At 38.5% G+C, this 18,767-nt stretch overlaps 1 protein-coding gene across 4 annotated transcripts in view; it reads left to right on the top strand.

Moving 5' to 3' along the window:
* LOC149146071 (lipid droplet phospholipase 1-like) overlaps positions 1–18,767 on the top strand; it is a 210,923-nt gene that overhangs the window by 76,168 nt on the left and 115,988 nt on the right. For all 4 annotated transcript variants that reach the window (XM_089446896.1, XM_089446895.1, XM_089446893.1 and 1 more), the window contains exons 3-4: positions 13,093–13,163; positions 13,408–13,677. In XM_089446896.1, coding sequence (XP_089303022.1) covers positions 13,093–13,163; positions 13,408–13,677 — 341 coding nt within the window. The remainder of the gene's footprint in view (positions 1–13,092; positions 13,164–13,407; positions 13,678–18,767) is intronic.

The following is an 18,767-nucleotide window of genomic DNA, read 5'->3' as shown; positions in this document are numbered from 1 at the left end:
ACATGGATTTAGGTGTAAGGTCAAATGGAAGGGGAGAGTGGTAGGGTATGATGGTGTTCCACAAGTGATTGGGAGAGTAAGGGATGTACACAAGTCCCATTTCCTCTGAGAAACAAAGAGACATATCTTTTGGTGGAGGAGAGGTTGATAGGAAGTTATGAGGTTGGGGTATGAGGGGTGAGCATGGATGAATGTGTCGAAGATGGCATTGGAGTGCCTTGCATTGATCATCGTACCATCGATTCGTTGGGAAGGAATTAGCTCTTTAGGAGGTGGAAGTGGTGGGATGGGTGGACTGAGGGTAGGGCTTGAGGGTTGCTTCCCAAATGATGGATGAGAGGTAGTTATACTTGGTAGATGCAAAATCAAGTAAAGTGAATTGGGTCTACCTCATTTAATCTGAAAATAGTATGGGGTTAGGTTTTGGGGGGGAGGGGCATAGTGCATGTCAGCCTGAAGAGAGAAGGAGAAGATGATGGTTCACAAGGGGAATGGGGGAAATAGAGAAGTGACGAATAAAGGGGTGTGAGCTTGGGCTAGAGAGGACATAATCAACAAGACTCACACCTTCGCCAAGGGGCCTGTTAGCACTCCAGGAAACTCTCCTAGGTTGTAGCTCGGAGATGCCTGGAAACATATAAACCTTCAATATCATTCTCTGAACTATTGGAATGGATTGGGGTTTGGATCAAGTCAGATGACTATTTCAACTCTATTTTCACTCAAAACATGCATTAACACCCTCAGCTTGACAAGGATTTCAACCACTAATGCTCAATAGTTTATAGATTCAATGAATAGATGGAGAATCCTGATTGTACCAACAGATACATAAACACATATGAATGGCTAGCTACAGAAAGCAAATGAAGCTTACAAATCTAATTTATCAACATAGGGATAAGATGAGAGTTACCTGGCATTCGACAGAGAAGAAAACATGAATAACCCATTCAAGTGCAAGCTTAGAACAGAGGAAAAGATGGCGATTGAACATATAACAGCAAAATAAGCTTGTATTACTGGAACGAAGATGAGACGCTGGGAGGAATAGAGTATCCACGGTCTCCGAAAGTTGAACCCCTAATACCTCGAACTTTTAGCCATTTATAGGCTTTTTACAATGCTCTCGAACCCTCTGAGGCTCGAGATGTCTTAATCTATCCCCTTTGTCTTCTAACAAACACAGTAACCAAATTCTGGTAATTTCGCCGCGTTGTCAAGTAGCTCGCTCGTGCCAGCGATGCTCCATGATCACTTCTGTTGGTTCGACTGCATCGTGTTGTGGCTTTTCCCTTTTTCGGCTTTCTGTCTCCCGGCCTCTGTCCGCTCGAATCCCTCTTCTAGCGTTAAATAATCATTGCATAATGCCTTAAGGGGAGGTGGCCACCTATTCTGCAACAGATGAGTGCATCGGGCCTTTGAAATCCCTGAAACGACCGCTTTCTGTTAACACAAAGAAATGCATTCAAACTGTGAAAATCTGCCAAAAACACTGTTCACCCGGACTTCAAATGTCCTCAAATCTAGTCTATTCTCCTATCGGGTCCGCCTGTGAGTTGCTATCGCATGTCACAAATGGCCTGTCCCTTTGTATTTTAGAAATACATTAAAACACTAAAAATCCCGTAAAAATGGCCTTGGGCGGATTTGAAATGACATACAATAGCCTTACGGAACCCTTTCGGGTCCGGTTTATCGCATCGGCGCTTTATCCTTTGTATTTCGTTTGATAAACGAAATACACAAATACAAAGGAAATTGTTGTTTCCCGGAACTCAAATTATATCGAATATGGTTTATAATGTTATCGGGTCCGGCTAATCGCATCGCACATCTATATAGGTATAAGCCCCGCTCCATTGTGTTTCTCCGATTGCGATATCACGATGCGATTGATCGCAATCGCATATCGCGATAACCCCGGGCCATTTGGTGAGCGCTCTATTGTTGTTTGCCGATTGCGATTCGCCGATCAGATCTGGACCGTTGATTGGCTAGATCTGATGGTTGCTGTGCCAAGTTGCTGTAAGCCTCCGTTAAGCCTTATTTCATTGTTTTCTTGTGTTTTTCGCCTCCCGATAGTGTTTTTCCGCCTGTTTGAAGGTTCCCCTTATGCGACGGTTTTGATCTTTTGAATGATTTTCAAGAAGATGGATAAGACTTAGAGAGTGTTTTGGATCTGTTTGGATTAGGGCTAACAGGGCCAACATGTGAAATTGTGGGAATTCGGGAAACGCGGGAGCCCATTCAGAATCAACAACTCTTGAGATTCTCTACACTACAAGATGTGCCAACCATAGGCTATGAAAGGCCCCAACACATAGTAAAACATTTGGTGAAGGCCCACTGACTCTAGATCTATCTCCTAGATGCAAAACACATCCTCTAACCAATTGTGGAGAGGAATTTGGATGGGTCTAGAGTGGGAGTTGAAGTCACCTAAAAGGATAACCTCTCCAATTGCTATGCATTGGGTGATGCCAATGTACAAATTTATAAACGGGTCCTTGTTATGGCCATTATGGATAGCGTATAATGTAGAACTAGAGGGAAGTAACAAACTGCAATGTAAATGTCCTTGAGAAGAGGTGAAACGCCTCTAACTTGAACCCACAGAAATCCTAGCAAACTCGTTTATGACCACTAGTGATATCCTTCTTCACAAGGACTCCCTAACAAAACAAGCGACTCCAGCTGAATCTTTGACACTACCCGAGCTCCTCGTCTCCTTTCTATAGGATGAAAACTAATAGTATCATGTGATGTTCGAGAGATGTTGAACATGGATTGATGTGTCTTGGTAATTAATAGGATGTGCGATGACCTAAGAGCACCATACATTAGACTTGACAATGACTAGAAAGACCCATTGTCATTCCAACAAACGATGGAAATGCATGCAGCGTATTGACTCTTCGAACGAGCTCGTCATTAACAAGCCCTACGTTGGAATTCCCACTTGAGTTGAAAAGAGTCCTAGATGATTGGTTTGAGGTTCTCGATGACTACCCATTTCTTTGCCTAGCACATTGTTGTAACCAATTCCCTAGAGCATTTGAGCTCCACAGCTTGTGCTCTGGTAAGAACTTTGTGAAGGAAGATCTTATTGGGAAGAGAAAACAACTTTCACTGACCTCTAATAGCTCGAAGTTGGTCAACCTTAGACCTAAATAGGAGAAAGAGAGTGGAATCAGTGGCAAGCCAAGCTCTATTAGGGTCATGTTAAGGAGACCCAGATTATCCATGAGAAATAAGATCCCCACCACCATAGGGTCCAAAGATGGAAGAGGTAGAGGGAGCCCTCTCACTTTGAGGTTCAATTCTTGAGCTTGCTTAGTGCGTTCCTCTAAGAGTTTAGCTTGTACCACATACTCAACTATTACCGGGGGCTGGGGAGGCTTTATCCCTTCCTCTAACTACTTATGCCGATGATTGATATGCATCTTTGTTTCATGATTGAAAGTGGCTTGCTGAGATCTGATCTCCTACCGCTTGTTTCTAAGATTGATAATTTCTACGTGTAAGGTGTCACTAGGGTGGTGGTAGAGGGCTTATTGTTCTTTGTTGTCATTTAGTTGTTTCTTCAGTGATATCTTTTCCAATTCATCCTTGGCTACCCTATTTGTGAGTACCCAAACTTCTGTCCATAATACGAGGTTTGATGATTCCAAGAATTCTAATCACTTAATCAGTCCTTGAACAATCCTGTATATGTGAGTATGGGATTCTTGTGATTAATCTAATGTTGGTGCCACCTCGAACAAATGGTCCTTCCATCTTTATCCCTAGATTGATTGCAGATAAGCAAGAATCTATGCTTGCCACCAAAGGAGAAGCCCTAATGATCTGTATTAGGGAGTGAGTCTCGCAGAGGCATAGGGCAAAAGCAACACCAACCACTAAGTGTTAGAAACCTAGGTTTGTATGTGAATAAACATTCAAATTTCACAGATTGGTTGTGGAATAGAGAGATTGGATTTGGGTTGTGGGTGTATAGTTGCAGATCTGGTTGCTTTCCCATACAAATCATGAATGAATTCACAAATATGTGAGTTCTCCTTCCCTTCACAACAATGATTCTCCTCTTGTGAATCACAATGACTAGGTTGCAAATTGTCGATGGAGCTACGGATGTTGCAGGAGAGGGTTTGATGGGGCATGACGAGAATGCATATGAGGGAGGGCTTGATGGGGCTCGACATTATGGGATGGTGAATGGGAGTGGCTTCAACGCTGTGGATATGTCAACAATGGCAAGTTTGATGCTATATGTTATGGACATGGTGGACTATGGGTTGAATCATGATGACTAGGTCGTGGGTCGTTGACGGAGTTGCGGATGTGGTGGATTACACATTAGGAGGATGGAGGAGAGAGCAATGGTGGTGATGCTAATTTTAATGATGATGACATGTAGGACTATTAGCAGTCACGAGCTACGAGATTCTTCCATCTACAGTTCTAGATCTACTCTATTTTGTATTTGCTATTGGCATTCCCACTTATAGTAGTAGTGACTCAATATCAATGTAATACATTTTGATTTTGATGACTTAATGAGAAAACTATAGTTTATGGTTCTAATTTTTTGTGTGTTTGTCATTTTATTATCATTGATGTATTACTAGTTGTATGATTCACTTTTTGTCGTCAATCATGGAAATGTTTTAGTTTCTAAATTTTTTTATGTCTGTTATTTAATTTTTATATGTGTAATTCACTAATTTGTTTATTTGTTTATTCTATATATATATATATTGTGTCTTGTTTCTAGGGTCATCATGTCTCATGTCGGACACTCATATCTTCGTGTCCTTCATGTCCCATGTCATCATGTCAGGTGACTTAGATGATCGTGCTTATGATAGACAAAACATTTGATTTTACTCAAGTCCTTCTCTAATTGTGAGGTTGACTCCTCACTCCTTCCCTTACCCTTGCTGGGTCCTTTACCCATATTCTTATCTGATTGACTTGATAGAGCTAGGTTCTCATCACCATCCTTCTTGCTAGCCTTTGACTTCATATGAATCTCCTCACGGGTACAGTCATCATAAAGCCTCTCAAAGTTAAGAAGGTTTCCTCGAGCATAAATACCTCTAACAAATAGTTCCCATGATGTTGTGAAAACATTCAGTGTCATGTTCAGTAGATTTCAATCTTCAACCTTCTCCCCATCTGCTACAAGCTGATCACGAATTTGTGTGATCTTCATAAGGTAGTTGGTGATTCTGTCTGATATGGTCCTTTCAATGGATCTGAGTTTGTTGTGTAATATCATCTTCTTGTTCATGTTCTGACTCTGGAAAAGACCAGCCAGGGCATCAAAAAGCTCTTTTGTTGTAGTCTTCTTTGATACATGAGGGATCAGATGGTCCTTTATGGCATCCAAGATCATTTACTTGGCCTTAAATTCCTTTTTGTTGTACGGCATCCAAGATCATTTACTTGGCCTTCAATTCCTTTTTGTTGCATGGCATCCAAAATCATTTACTTGGCCTTCAATTCCTTTTTGTTGTGAGGTGCCAAGTAATGCGGATCTATAGGCGGAGTAACAATGTTCTTCACAATATCAGAGATATTATTTTCTTTTAGTAAGAGTGTAACTCTCACTTTCCATGCCAGAAGGTTCGAGGTACCATCCAATCTATTCTCAAATCAAAGTCCCATTTTTGCCATCTTTGAAATCTATTGCACAAACTCCCAAAAAAAAACTCTTACTACTGGTCCTTCTTCTAAACAATAGATTTAGAGCCGCAAATCCTTGAGAATCTCAATTAGAGATCAAGCTCCGATACAATATTAGAATTTCAAGCCCTAGGCCATTAATGCCCTTATGATCTCAATCAAACAAGTAGATTGCTAAATTTAATTAACATTGACATTAAATTTTAAGCCATATCATCAATTACATAGTTATAAGTTAAACATCGAAGCATAAAAATCAATTTCTCACACAGGTAATCTCCTTGAAATCAACTTTCATTCTTTTGAAAAACTTACAAGTAAACCTCCACATGCTGCCCAAAAAACAACATGCACATGTACCAAAAAATGTTTTGAACTGAGCTTATACAACTTGTTGAAAAACCTAGAAACAACAAAAAACTGTTGCACAACCTGTGTGTGTTAGGTACCTATAATACTAGTGTTTCCCCTATATTGTTATTGTTGTGCCCCATAGAAGCCCACTATTATTATTGTTGTTCCCTTACATTATTATTGTTATGTAGGTCCTAATTATAGTTTTACCCTTTAGACTCCTATATATACCAAGGAGATCTTGTCATTTGAATTATCCAAGGATTGTTCATTTATGTGATGTAAAATGAGGCTTCCCCCTTGAAGTGGCTTGTTATCATGTCGTTGATCTATCTTTTCTTATGTTTTCTGTGTTATTTTGATTTGGATACATAAAATTTGATATCAGAGCTCTTGATCCTATGGTTTCGCTGCTTCAAACTAGCCCTCATGGCATCTTTGCTATAAATTTTTTTCTACGAAGCTTCAGACCATGAAATTTTTACGACGTGGAGGCAAAATATTTATGAATTTCTAGTTAAAATTTTAGACCCTTGGTTTGCTATATTTTCAGAGATATGGTCCAAGGAAGTTAGGGTTTCTATATGCTCCAAAATTCAGTCTGAAATAGGTGTCCCAAGTAAAATCCTTATAACTTTCTATTCGAGCATCAGATTTGAATTCCGTAGAAAGGGACTAAAGGTGCATGGATTGTAGTTTTTCGGGTAGAAAGTTTAGGGCCGAAGGTTGAAATAGTGACACGTGGCAGCTTGTACAAGTTCGCTATACTGAACCACTCCATAATTAGGTCATTGTAGAAGATTTGACATAACTTCATTTGAAAGAATCCAATCTCATGCTAACTTGTGGGTGTGGAAAGAAGATATAGTAGGATACCTTATGACGAAGTTTCAGACCTTGGGAGGCCGAAATCATAGAGGTACAACAGTTTCAAGGACAGCCAAATCAACAAGCTCAAAATCAAGCTCTTGAAACCAAAAAATGTGTGTATTTTTAAAATTGCTTAACTTGTGTTTGAAAAATCAGTTTGAAGTGATTCAAAGGGCGTAATGAAGCATAGATATCATTATTTGGTTCTAAAATGACTCGCAAACAAAAAAAATGATACACCCATTAAGCCCACAGAAAGCTCTACCATGACACATGAAGAAGATGAAGAAATGCAACATAATATATCAAAATTATGGGAACAAGTGCAACAATTTTCGCTCTCACAAAGAGCAATAAAAGATGAATTAGAAGCAATGATGGATGTTAATATGGATGATTTAAAAGCTGAAATAAAAGGTGACATGGAAGGTTTGACAAAGTTGCTACAAGAAATGCTTCCTAGTAGTGATAAGGTATTCCATGAAACTCACGATGAGAACAAATGTGAATCATGATTTTAGAGACTCCAACTTTGGGTTGAAGACCAACCACATTCCAAAGATCGATATGAGGAAGTTTGATGGCAAGGATTTGGTAACATGGATACTACAGATGGAGCAGTTCTTTGATCTACATGATGTGCAACACACACAAAAAGTACACATTGCATCTTTATATTTAGAACCCAATCAATTTGTGTGGTATCAATGGCTTTGTTCTCGTAAATCACTTGTCACTTGGACAATTTTTACAGAGGAATTGATAGCACATTATGAGGATACAAAGAGCAATACCTTCTTTAGCTAATTGATAAATCTCAAACAAAGGGGTTTAGTTGTGGAGCACATTGAGAACTTCCAAAGATTGAATATCAAGGTAACTGATATTCCAGAGGAGCATCTGACTGATGTCTTCATAGGGACTTTAAGGGATAACATCCAACATGAGGTTCGCCTTTGGGAACCTAAGTCATTGGAAAATGTGTTCAGAGTGGCGAGAAATGTTGAAAGCAAAATTATGACAATAAGGAGGTCTACCACTCACAACTATAAATATGGAAGTGTTGCCACTCCTAGCCTCCCACAACCTACAAGGTTGACACCACAACAATTGGAGGAAAAAAGAGCAAAAGGGATTTGTTATAGTTGTGATAGCAAATACAATAAAGATTATAAGTGTGCTGAAAAGAAATTATTTTACATAGAATGTGAAGAGGAGGAAGAAAATGAACAAGAAACATCAAAAGAAAAAGATCTTCACCAAGAACTAGCTCTAAAATTCAAAGAAATCCATCTGAACATATCTTGCAATGCATTCGCTGGAATTACCACTCCTCAAACTGTCAAGATAGAAGGATATATCAAGAAGAAAAGGGTAATAATGCTGATTGATTCAGGTAGTACCCATAATTTTATTCATTGTAAGATAGCAAAGGATTTGAATTGATTTCTATATCCAATAGTTTCAAGTGATGGTTGCAGATGGAGGAACTATAAATTGCTTAGGTAAGTGGCATAATATCAATCTAACCATGGGGGAATATGTACTGAATAGTGCAATGATTGCCATTCCAATGGGTGGTGCTGATGTTGTATTAGGAGTCCAGTGGTTACATTCTTTGGGGACAATAACTTTTAATTTTCAAGAACTTTCTTGAAATTTGCTAGGAAGGAGCGAAAATTGAATTAAGGGGTATCACAGGGAGACATGGTAAGATAATCAACTCTAATGGCATGACAAAGCTTTTGAAGAAGGAACAACGAGGTGTAATTGCACAATTATGCTCACTATATGTGCAAACATCTAAGTCACCAATTTCTCTTGATCTCCAAAGAGTTCTTGATAACCATTCCAAGGTATTTGAGACTCCCAAAGGTCTCCCACCCATTCGCAATCATGATCATGCTATTCACTTAATTCCAGGACGTGTTCATCCAAACATATGACCCTACAAATATCCCTATGTCCAGAAGAGTGATATTGAACACATGGTTGCAGAAATGCTAAAGGTTGGTATAATTCAACCTAGCCAAAGTTCTTTCTCTTCTCCAGTAGTATTGGTGCACAAGAAGGATGGATCGTGGTGTATGTGTCTGGATTTTAGAGAGCTAACATGCTCACTATTAAAGATAAATTTCCCATTCCTGTTATTAATGAATTGTTGGATGAATTATATGAAGCAATTTGGATTTTCATTCAAGATATCATTCAATTAGAATGAAGACTGAAGACATTTCGAAAACAACTTTCAAAACTCACGAAGGTCATTTTGAATTTTTGGTCATGCCTTTTGGCCTTACTAATGCACCTTCCACATTTCAAGGTTTGATGAATTCCACTTTCAAACCCACCCTTAGAAAATTTGTCTTAGTATTTTTTGATGGTATACTAATCTACATTAAGTCTTGGAAAGATCATGTTCAACATGCTGACAGGGTGCTCAAACTATTGGAGGAGAAACAATTGTATTCAAAACCCTCCAAATGTTTCTTTGGGGTATAGAAGGTGTAATATTTGGGTCATATTGTATCTCGTGAGGGTGTTAAGGTAGACCCTAACAAAATTAAAGCCATCAAAGAATGAGAAATCCGCACAACATTAAGGTATCTTCGAGGATTTCTCAGGTTCACAAGGTATTATTGCAAGTTTGTTAAGAATTATGGGAAGATAGTAACACCTCTAACAACATTATTTAAGAAAGATGCATTTTCGTGGACTCTAGAAGAAACTAAGGCCTTTGAGCATTTTAAAGGGGAAATATGCCAAGTTCCAGTCTTAGTTACACCAAACTTCACAAAAACCTTTATTGTGGAACGTGATGCCTCGAGAAATGGCATTGGTGCTTTTTTAATGCAAGAAGGAAGACCCATTGCCTTTGAAAGTTGTCCAATCAAGGGAAATAATTTATACAAACCTATTTATGAGAAGGAAATGCTGGCAATACTACATGCCCTAAAGCAATGACGCCCTTACTTAATGGGAAGACACTTCAAGGTAAAAATAGATCATGATAGTCTTAAATACTTTTTGGATCAAATATTATCTTTAGAAGAGAAACAAAAATGGGTCACAAAGATGTTGGGTTATGACTTTGAAATCATCTACAAAAAGGGAAAGCAAAATATTGTTGCAGATGGACTCTCAAGAAAGGATGAGGATGTGGAAGCGTTGCTTTGTGCCATTTCTATTATCCAACCTGATTGGATAATTAAAGCAAGGGATGAATGGAAGAATGACAAACAAATGTGGGCACTCATTCAAAAGTTGTAGCAAGATCCTAGCACATCTGTTACATTTATGCAGAAGGATGATTCATAGTGCTACATAGATCGCTTATATCTATGTAAGAACTCCCAACTCAAACAAAAGGTTCTTTTGGAATTGCACACCTCTCTTATAGGAGGGCACTCAGGATTTTTAAAAACTTACCACAGGGTCAAGAAGGAATTTTTTTGGGATGGCCTTAAATTTGATATTTAGAAGTTTGTGGTAGAATTTTTGGTTTGCCAACAAAATAAAGTCGAGACAATTAAGACCCTGAGTCTTTTACAACCATTAGCCATTCCAAGTCAGCATTGGGAGGAGGTCTCAATGGATTTTATCATGGGTCTACCCAAGTCCAAAGGAAAGAGTGTCATCATGGTGATAGTTGATAGACTTACCAAGTACACACACTTTTGTGCACTATCTAATCCTTTCAAAGCTAGTGTAGTCACTATTGCATTCTTGGAGACAGTTCAAAAACTACATGGAAACCCAAATTTTTTTGTAAGTGACAAAGATCCCATTGTACAGTTTGGTACAGTTTGGGAAGGGATTTTTATTCATCGGAATAAGAGTCTACTTCAACCAATATGCCCTTAGGCACAACATAGAAATAACACTTGGAAAGGGTGGATGATTGGCTAGAGCGGTAGGTGCTGTAGCAGAATGGATCACAAAAGAAGATCGATTGGCCACATTAAGATTACCCTCTGGAGAAGTTTGTTTAATACTTGAGAATTGCTCAACCACAATTGGACAAGTGGGTAATATCACTACAAATAATAGAAGTTTCAGTAATTATAGCTCATCTTATCATCCTCAATCTGATGGGCAAACTGAGATAGTGAACAAATGTTTCGAAGAATATCTTCGTTGCTTTGTATCTGATAAACAAACACAATGGGTCCAGTGGTTACCCCTGTCAAAATGGTGGTATAACACTTACTTCCATATCACAACAAAAATGACCCCATTTATGGTGCTTTATGGATATCACCCACCGTCCATCACATTGTCTCTAAGAGACAAATCTAAGGTTCAAGCGGTGGAAGATCACATCAAGCATCAACAACAAGTTCTCCAACTCTTAAAGGATAACCTGACTTTGGTGCAAAATTGAATGAAACAACAAGCAGATGAACATCGCAGTGAAAAAAGTTTTGATGTGGGCGATTGGGTATTTTTACGGCTATAACCATACAAACAAATGTCCCTCAAGCAAGTTAAGAATGATGCTAAATTATCACCCAAGTACTATGGCCCTTATAAGGTATTGCAAAAGATTGGTACTATGGCATACAAATTGGAGCTCCCTGCATCTTCGCAAGTACACCCAATTTTACATGTTTCATGCTTAAAGAAGGATATAGGTGACAAGCTCCCACTTCAAACTATATTGCCAGAATATGATGAGAAAGGCAAAATCATATTGGATCTTGAAGCAATCACCGAAACAAGAATCCGACAGCTACGAAATCGATCAATTGCAAAATATCTCATTAAGTGGAAGAACTTACCTGTTGAAGATTCCACATGGGAAGATGAGTATTTTATATATAAACATCTAGAACTACTCAAGCATTGAGGACAACAATTTTTTCGAAGGAGAGGGGCATGTTAGGCCCTTATAATATTAGTGTAGCCCATGAAATGTTATTTTTGTGCCCCATAGAAGCCCACTCTTGTTATTGTTGTGCTCTAATTACAGTTTTACCCTTTAGAACCCTATATATACCAAGGAGGTCTTGTCATTTGAATCATCCAAGAATTGTTCATTTATGTGATGTAAAAGGAGGTTTCCCCTTGAAGTGACTTGTAATCAAAGTCGTTGATCTATCTTTTCTTATGTTTCTGCGTTATTTTGATATGGATACATAACACTGTGAGACAATTTGAATAGTTAGTTTGTATGGATCCATATCATCTGTCTGTATTATGGTACAGAGTTCTGTATGACTGTATGAACTTCTGTCTCAAACTGCGTGCTAGCCTTGAAAGCCTCTTCCTTGGCTGCCTGCTCTCTCTCCACTGCTCAACTGCCCAAGTGTGTGTGTAAAAGTGTCTACGTTAGCTTATCTTTATAGTTTTAGCCGAGAATTTATTTTGAAGATTACTCCTAGTCTATGTACAATATTTGACTCAATAGTTAGAAAAAAGACTTTTACTTTTTTAACTTAAATGAATTACAGAATAGAATTACTTTTCCAAAATAGCCTTTTCAAAAATATCTCAAACTACTACAGGCATGTTCACACTGAACATGCGTGGAAGTTCCTGTCCAAGCTGTAATTCTCGACAGTTTCATCATGTTTAGTTTAGTCTCTTGGCTATATTATCATCAGTCTTAGTGCCAATTAAAAGCTTCCAATGTTTATTATATTAAATATATTTCCCTCACAATTCACTATAAATGCTCCTGCATTGGCCTTGCTGGGATTGCATCCCACAGCTTTATGAGCTTTAAACATGACCTAACATGATTTTAAATAGGGTATGGCCTTTGTAAGTGGGCCACTTATTGATTGCCTTCAAATGGTCCGCTGCTCACAATGTATTATGGATGAGGTGATTTCTAATTGATCTTCTTGGGCAACCTTTGTAAGGCATTGCTAGGTTATGGTGCAAAAAGACATTATCCTTATATGACATCCCTGATAATTAGAATACATTTGCCTGCTAGTCAGTTTTCATTTTGCTATATCTATTGCTGACTTAGTCAGTTTTCCTTTTGCTATATTTATTGCTGACTAGAAATTTTGATAATGATTAATCTTTCCTTCAGTAAAGTTATATCTGGGTTCAGCTTTCTTAAGCTTACATGATGTATTTTTTGCCCATTATATATCTTATATAATATAATTCAGCTTTTTTCGCTCTGAAAAAGTTATATCTGGGTTATGAAACTCAATGCAGGCAGTCAATGCAATTCTGCAACAAAGACTTTTGATGGAGTTGATCAAATGGGCAATCGACTAGCAGAAGAGGTGCAATACCAGTCCTTCCGAGCTCTAATACATCCTTCGCTAGTTATTTACTTCCATTTTGACACTCGTGTTTTCTTTTTGAGAAAGTGTTTGATGTTTGCTGTCATAGTATACTAGGATTTCATTCTTAAATACTATTACTTCTGTGCCTTGTAGCTGCAAGTTCAGATTTTTGTAGCATTTTTGATTTATAACATTGGCATTCTGTTCTAGAACTGTAACTTGTATTGGGCACAATGTGCAGGTAAAGAAAGTCATAGAAAACAGGCCTGGAGTAAAACGAATTTCATTTGTGAGTCACTCTTTAGGTGGCTTGGTATCAAGGTATGCTATTGGAGTACTATACGAGCCACCTTCAGGAAGTAGCACTGGAGCACAGAATAATTGTGATATAATTGATGGCAACTTCAATCAAAATGTTGAAGAAGAGTCAAAGGGTAAAATTGCTGGACTAGAGCCTGTGAATTTCATAACTTTTGCAACACCTCACTTGGGCTCTAGGGGACATAAGCAGGTACTTGTGGTTTGATGTGCATCATTTGTGTTTTATATATTACAATTGGTCACATTCTATTTGAAGTCAGAATCAAGCTGTATAACTAAAGCCAGAATCAACTCCCAATGTCTTTCCTTTGCTTTATGTTTCTTGACATTATACCTTCTACAGTACTAGTAACATTGTCCTTAATAAAGAAGGAATATATATCTTGGATGTTTAAATAATTTAAGGACAACTTAAACTCCTGGAAAACAAATATCCATGTAAGAACCGACATATTCTTCAATGAGATATATGGAAATTGTCATAGGAAAATGATTGCATTTAATGTTGAAGTGGAGGATTTAAATATAGAGAGTACGGTCTTAAAAAGAGGAACCAGTCTTTGTACTGGTCACCTATCAAACCGGGTTTCGAACTGGAACCAGATCAAACCAGATTCAATGAACCAGTTCTTAAAAAATATATAGAATAAGTAACTTTTAGTTAAACAAATATTTTTAAGATTCCAAACCATGATTTCTAACCTGCAAACATAACAGTGACAATGCATTTGGGATCACTCTGCTGACTTGTGAGGAGAAAATTTGGAAGCTACAACTAATGAAAAAGAACTAATCTGCAAACATGACATTGACAAGGCACCTGGGATCACAAGGCTGACTTGTGGCAACAGAAAATTTGGGAGCTACAACTAGTATTAACATCCATGCTTGTGCTACATTTTTACATAGTTTTTCCATGTATTTTACTATGAATATGTGAGCTGCCTATCTCCTTTACTTCAACAATTTTCTTTATAACCCCAAATTCTTCTGTTTTGGAATATATTTGAATCTCAATGTTGCAAATATCATGTTGGCGAATATATTGTCAAGGGCACGGAATACAACTTATCAGCAAAATCAGGGAAAATATTGGCAAACTTAGAAAATTCAAAAATTATTCATTTCAAAGTTTTTTTAGACATAAGCAACAAACAAACACATTGCCACATAAATATGAAAATAAACTAATATATAAAATGTATAAGATGGCAAATAATACATCTCACTTTGATACTGAATTCTGATAGTTGTCTTTAGTTCTGACATGTTGATACAAAACACATAAAACAAATTAGATGTATTTCATGATTCACGATCTCACCCTTGGCAAGTAATAGTTATGCTCGCTAATGCCCATGAGAAAGGCGCTACATATATTAGTTATAAAAATGGCTGGTGGTATTTTCTCTGCGGCTGACTGGGGGACCCCTGTATCGATGGACAAACTCGCAACTCTTGGCGACCCCACATACATTTTTATTTTATATATATATATATATATATATAATACTTTTTTGTCCTTGGTAACCAGTAAGGCCCCACTATAATGTGGGCCCCCTTCAACCAAAGGCCCAACTCCTTCTGATCTGATGACCCACAGCAACTTGGGCCCCAGCCACAAACCTGGCTTTGTATTTCTCCACACTGCCGTGTGCAGCGTAATTGATCTTGTAGATCCATCTCGAACCTAACACTGATCTGTCTTGAGGCCTTGGCACTACCTCCCAGACATTGTTCACCATTATGGAGTTGTACTCCTCTACCATTGCATCCAGCCAAACCTGATGTTGAGCTGCCTCCTGAACACTGACAGGCTCCCCATCCTGGGCCACTAATGCCTGATATCTATCCAGTTGTTTTCGCTCCTTCTTATTGTTCCTTGGCGCACCAATGAAGTCCTCTGCATCTTGCAGAATCTGACGAAGTTCCTTGCTCGTTCTCCCTCTGCCAGCAGGTGCTTCTGTTAGCTCCTCCTCATCCTGTGATTTTCCCTGACCCGAGTAATAATTCTTTTCTTCCATTGGTTGAAGAGGTTTGACCAACGATTCCTCTTTTGGCTGCTCCTCGGAAGGCATTTCTCGAGATTTTTTGAAGGCCCCGTCCTCCATGAACTTCACATCTCGTCAAACTACAACCTTCCTGCTCCCTAGAAGATAGATTCAGTATGTCGTAGCATTCTCGCTATATTTCACTAGATATACTTTCTATGTAGTTTGATCCAACTTCTTCTTATTTTCCTCGGGTATGCGGCAATATGCTAAGCTCCCAAATATCCTGAAATCACTGACTTCAGGTGTCTTCCCTGTGAAGACTTTCTCTGGAGTAATCTTGCCCAATGCCCGATGAGGAGTTCTATTCTGAACATAGACTGTTGTGTTGTATGCTTCTTCACACATGAATTTTGGCATATCTTGATCATACATCATGGCCCTAGCTGCTTCTACAATAGTCCTGTTCTTTCTTTCTGCTACTCCATTCTGCTCTGGATTGTAAGGAGTTGTCCACTCTCTTCTGATGCCCTCCTTAGCACAAAAATCAATGAAGTCCTTATCGACATACTCTCCATCATTATATGAGCGCAAAACTTTTATTTTCTTCCCAGTCAGATTCTCCACTAGAGCCTTGAACTCTTTGAATCGTCAGAAAGCCTCGTCCTTGGCTTTCAGAAAATAAATCCAAGTTTTCCTTGAGTGATCATCAATGAAGGTGAGGAAGTACTCGACACCACTAAGAGCTTTAGTTGACATGCGTCCGTAGATATCTGAGTGTATCAATCCTGGTACACTCTTGGCCCTATTTTTACTTCTAGGAAATGCTGCTTTGGCATACTTTCCTAGAGCACATCCTTTGCATACATCATCTCATTCCGTACTAAGATCCGGAACTCCTATTACAATGCTCCTGAGAATTCTCAGAGCCCCATGGTGCAAATGTGCCATTCTTCTGTGCCATAGTTCGTTCAAATCCTTGTCTCCATGACTGCCTATTAGTGCCATTGGTGATTCTAGTTGTAGTTTATACAACTTGTTACTTTTGATCCCGGTCTGCACTTTTTTTTTCCAGCTCGGGTGTTTGATGTATACTTTCCCCTTGATGAAGAAAACGTCATAGCCTTTGCCTTGAAGTTGTGACACGGAAAGTAAATTCATCCCCAATCCTGGTACATGCAGCACACTGGTAGCATGGAATTGCTCTCCCGTTTTTGTTTGAAAAACTATGGTACCCTTCCCTATTGGAGTACACGTTGTCTTATTCCCCATGGTGATCTGAAAGTTCATCTTCTTCTCCCGATAATCTGAGAAACATTCCCGGATTCCCATCATATGCCAAAAGGCTCCACTGTTTATATACCACACCTCTGATGATGCACAGCTAGTCACACAAGCCACTTCTTCTTCCAACCTGGAAGCCAAAATAGAGAAATTGAAATCACTTTCTCTTGTGCAATTTTCTGAAAATCTGTGAGTGTCTCTTGACGTAGATGCCTCTACATCATGGTCTTGACCCATAATTGATTTTCCCTTCCCGTCTCTGATTGCTTGCTCTGATACCATGTGAAAATTCTATCACTGCAACAACTGATTTATTTTACCTACTTATTTTCTCAATAAGTTATTTATGAAAATCCTTCAGTAAACATCAAAATAAATTCTGCTGCAGATATCACACCATAATACAGAAACAAACACATGCACAAGAATTAATACATCGACACAAATATTTTGGACAATAGTCCCTGGAAAAACCCAATGTGGGAAAACTGGTGCAACAAGGGAGGATTTTATTATTCAGCAATTCTTCAGTACAACTGGGTGCCAAACTGGCTTACCCAATAGAGAGAAAATTCTCCAGCACTTCTCCCAGTCTTAGCATCAGCCTCGCTGACCTCTGTGTAGCTCTCAGACCCTCTACGTCAGCCCTTGCCTCTCTGCGTCAGCACTGGGCCTCTCTGTGTCACCCACGCAGGCCTTCAAGTGACTGTACAATCTGCTGCCTCTGTGTCTGCCTCTCCAACTTCTGCGTTGATCTTCTGGTGCTGTTCCCGACTCTCTGTTTTGTACTTGCTGCCTCCTGCTGCTCTCCAGACCACTAGTTCGAATTTCTCGGCTAACCCCACTCCAAAAATTAAACTAACTGGTCTCCCTCAGTGTGTTCTCCAATTGATCCTCAAACCTCTTCTTATACTTTTCTCGTTGGTCCATCAACGACCGAGATTACATTTCTAATCAACGACTAAGATTAGATTTGGCTTTATGCATGACTTTTGGAACCTTCTAACCCAATTTTATATTAATACCCATTAATATCTTATTTTTCCTAAGTTTAAACTTAGGAACTCCATTAAAAATATTAATTATTTTAATATCTCTCAAACCGGGTACAATCTGTCCAAACCATTTCTGGGTTTTGGAGATCTCATGTGCTTTAGCCTCTCCACCTTTTTTCATGGCTAGAGCACATTTGATGCTACCCCAAATCAACAGTCAGGGTAAAATTTGAAAGGTTTTTTGAAATCAGTCTATTAACATTTTTTATTTTTATTTTTATGTTTATTTTTAAAATTCCTTTTCAACTGTTCGGAAACTGTGCTTGAAGAGAGTGACTAAAACAGGAAAAATGCTGGAAACTGCCATTTTAGGGCTAACTGTGATTTTAGGGTTTAATTTAAAATCCCTCTCTTAGGCTTGAAAACTCTGCCAAATGTCACATCAAGGTTTAATAAGGGTAAAGCTTCTTGAAAAATGGTTTGGGCAATTGGAAAGCAATTCGGAAACTCATATTTTCAAAATTTTGTAGTGCACTACGAAATATTTTTGTAGCGCTAGCTATAGGCATTTGATAGGCTTCGATTTTTTGCAAAACTTAGGGAAAACTTAAATATAACTTAAATAAACTCTTGCATAATGAACTGATAATCATAACCTTTGGATGTTTAGGAAATGTACAAACTTGGTGTTAATAATCCCCACACCCACTTGGGAGCACCACACGTTCTTGCTTGTAAAACAGGGGGCCAACCCCTTGTCCACTATGTTTGGAGTCCAGTTCTTTATCATGGCACCCCTTGAACTTCATTAGGCCTCCTCAAAGGCTCAACGACTCACTATATTGGTCATTCTTCCCTCTTGAGAGGCTTGTTCTTATGTTATTGAGCTATTTTGGTGGGCTTGTCACCAAAAATATTGTTATTATGCACGTATTTTTATTCTACGGGCATTATTAGTCCAAATTATTCAAATCCCTTAGAGGGTTGTATAAATAGAAGAGAGACATTCT

Source organism: Pinus tabuliformis, chromosome X (assembly GCF_031772625.1).
Source record: "Pinus tabuliformis cultivar Carrire ecotype Pingquan chromosome X, CPIR1, whole genome shotgun sequence".
NCBI lineage: Eukaryota > Viridiplantae > Streptophyta > Pinopsida > Pinales > Pinaceae > Pinus > Pinus tabuliformis.
The sequence above is the reverse complement of the archived record's forward strand: the minus strand, read 5'-3'. Positions and strand labels throughout refer to the sequence as shown.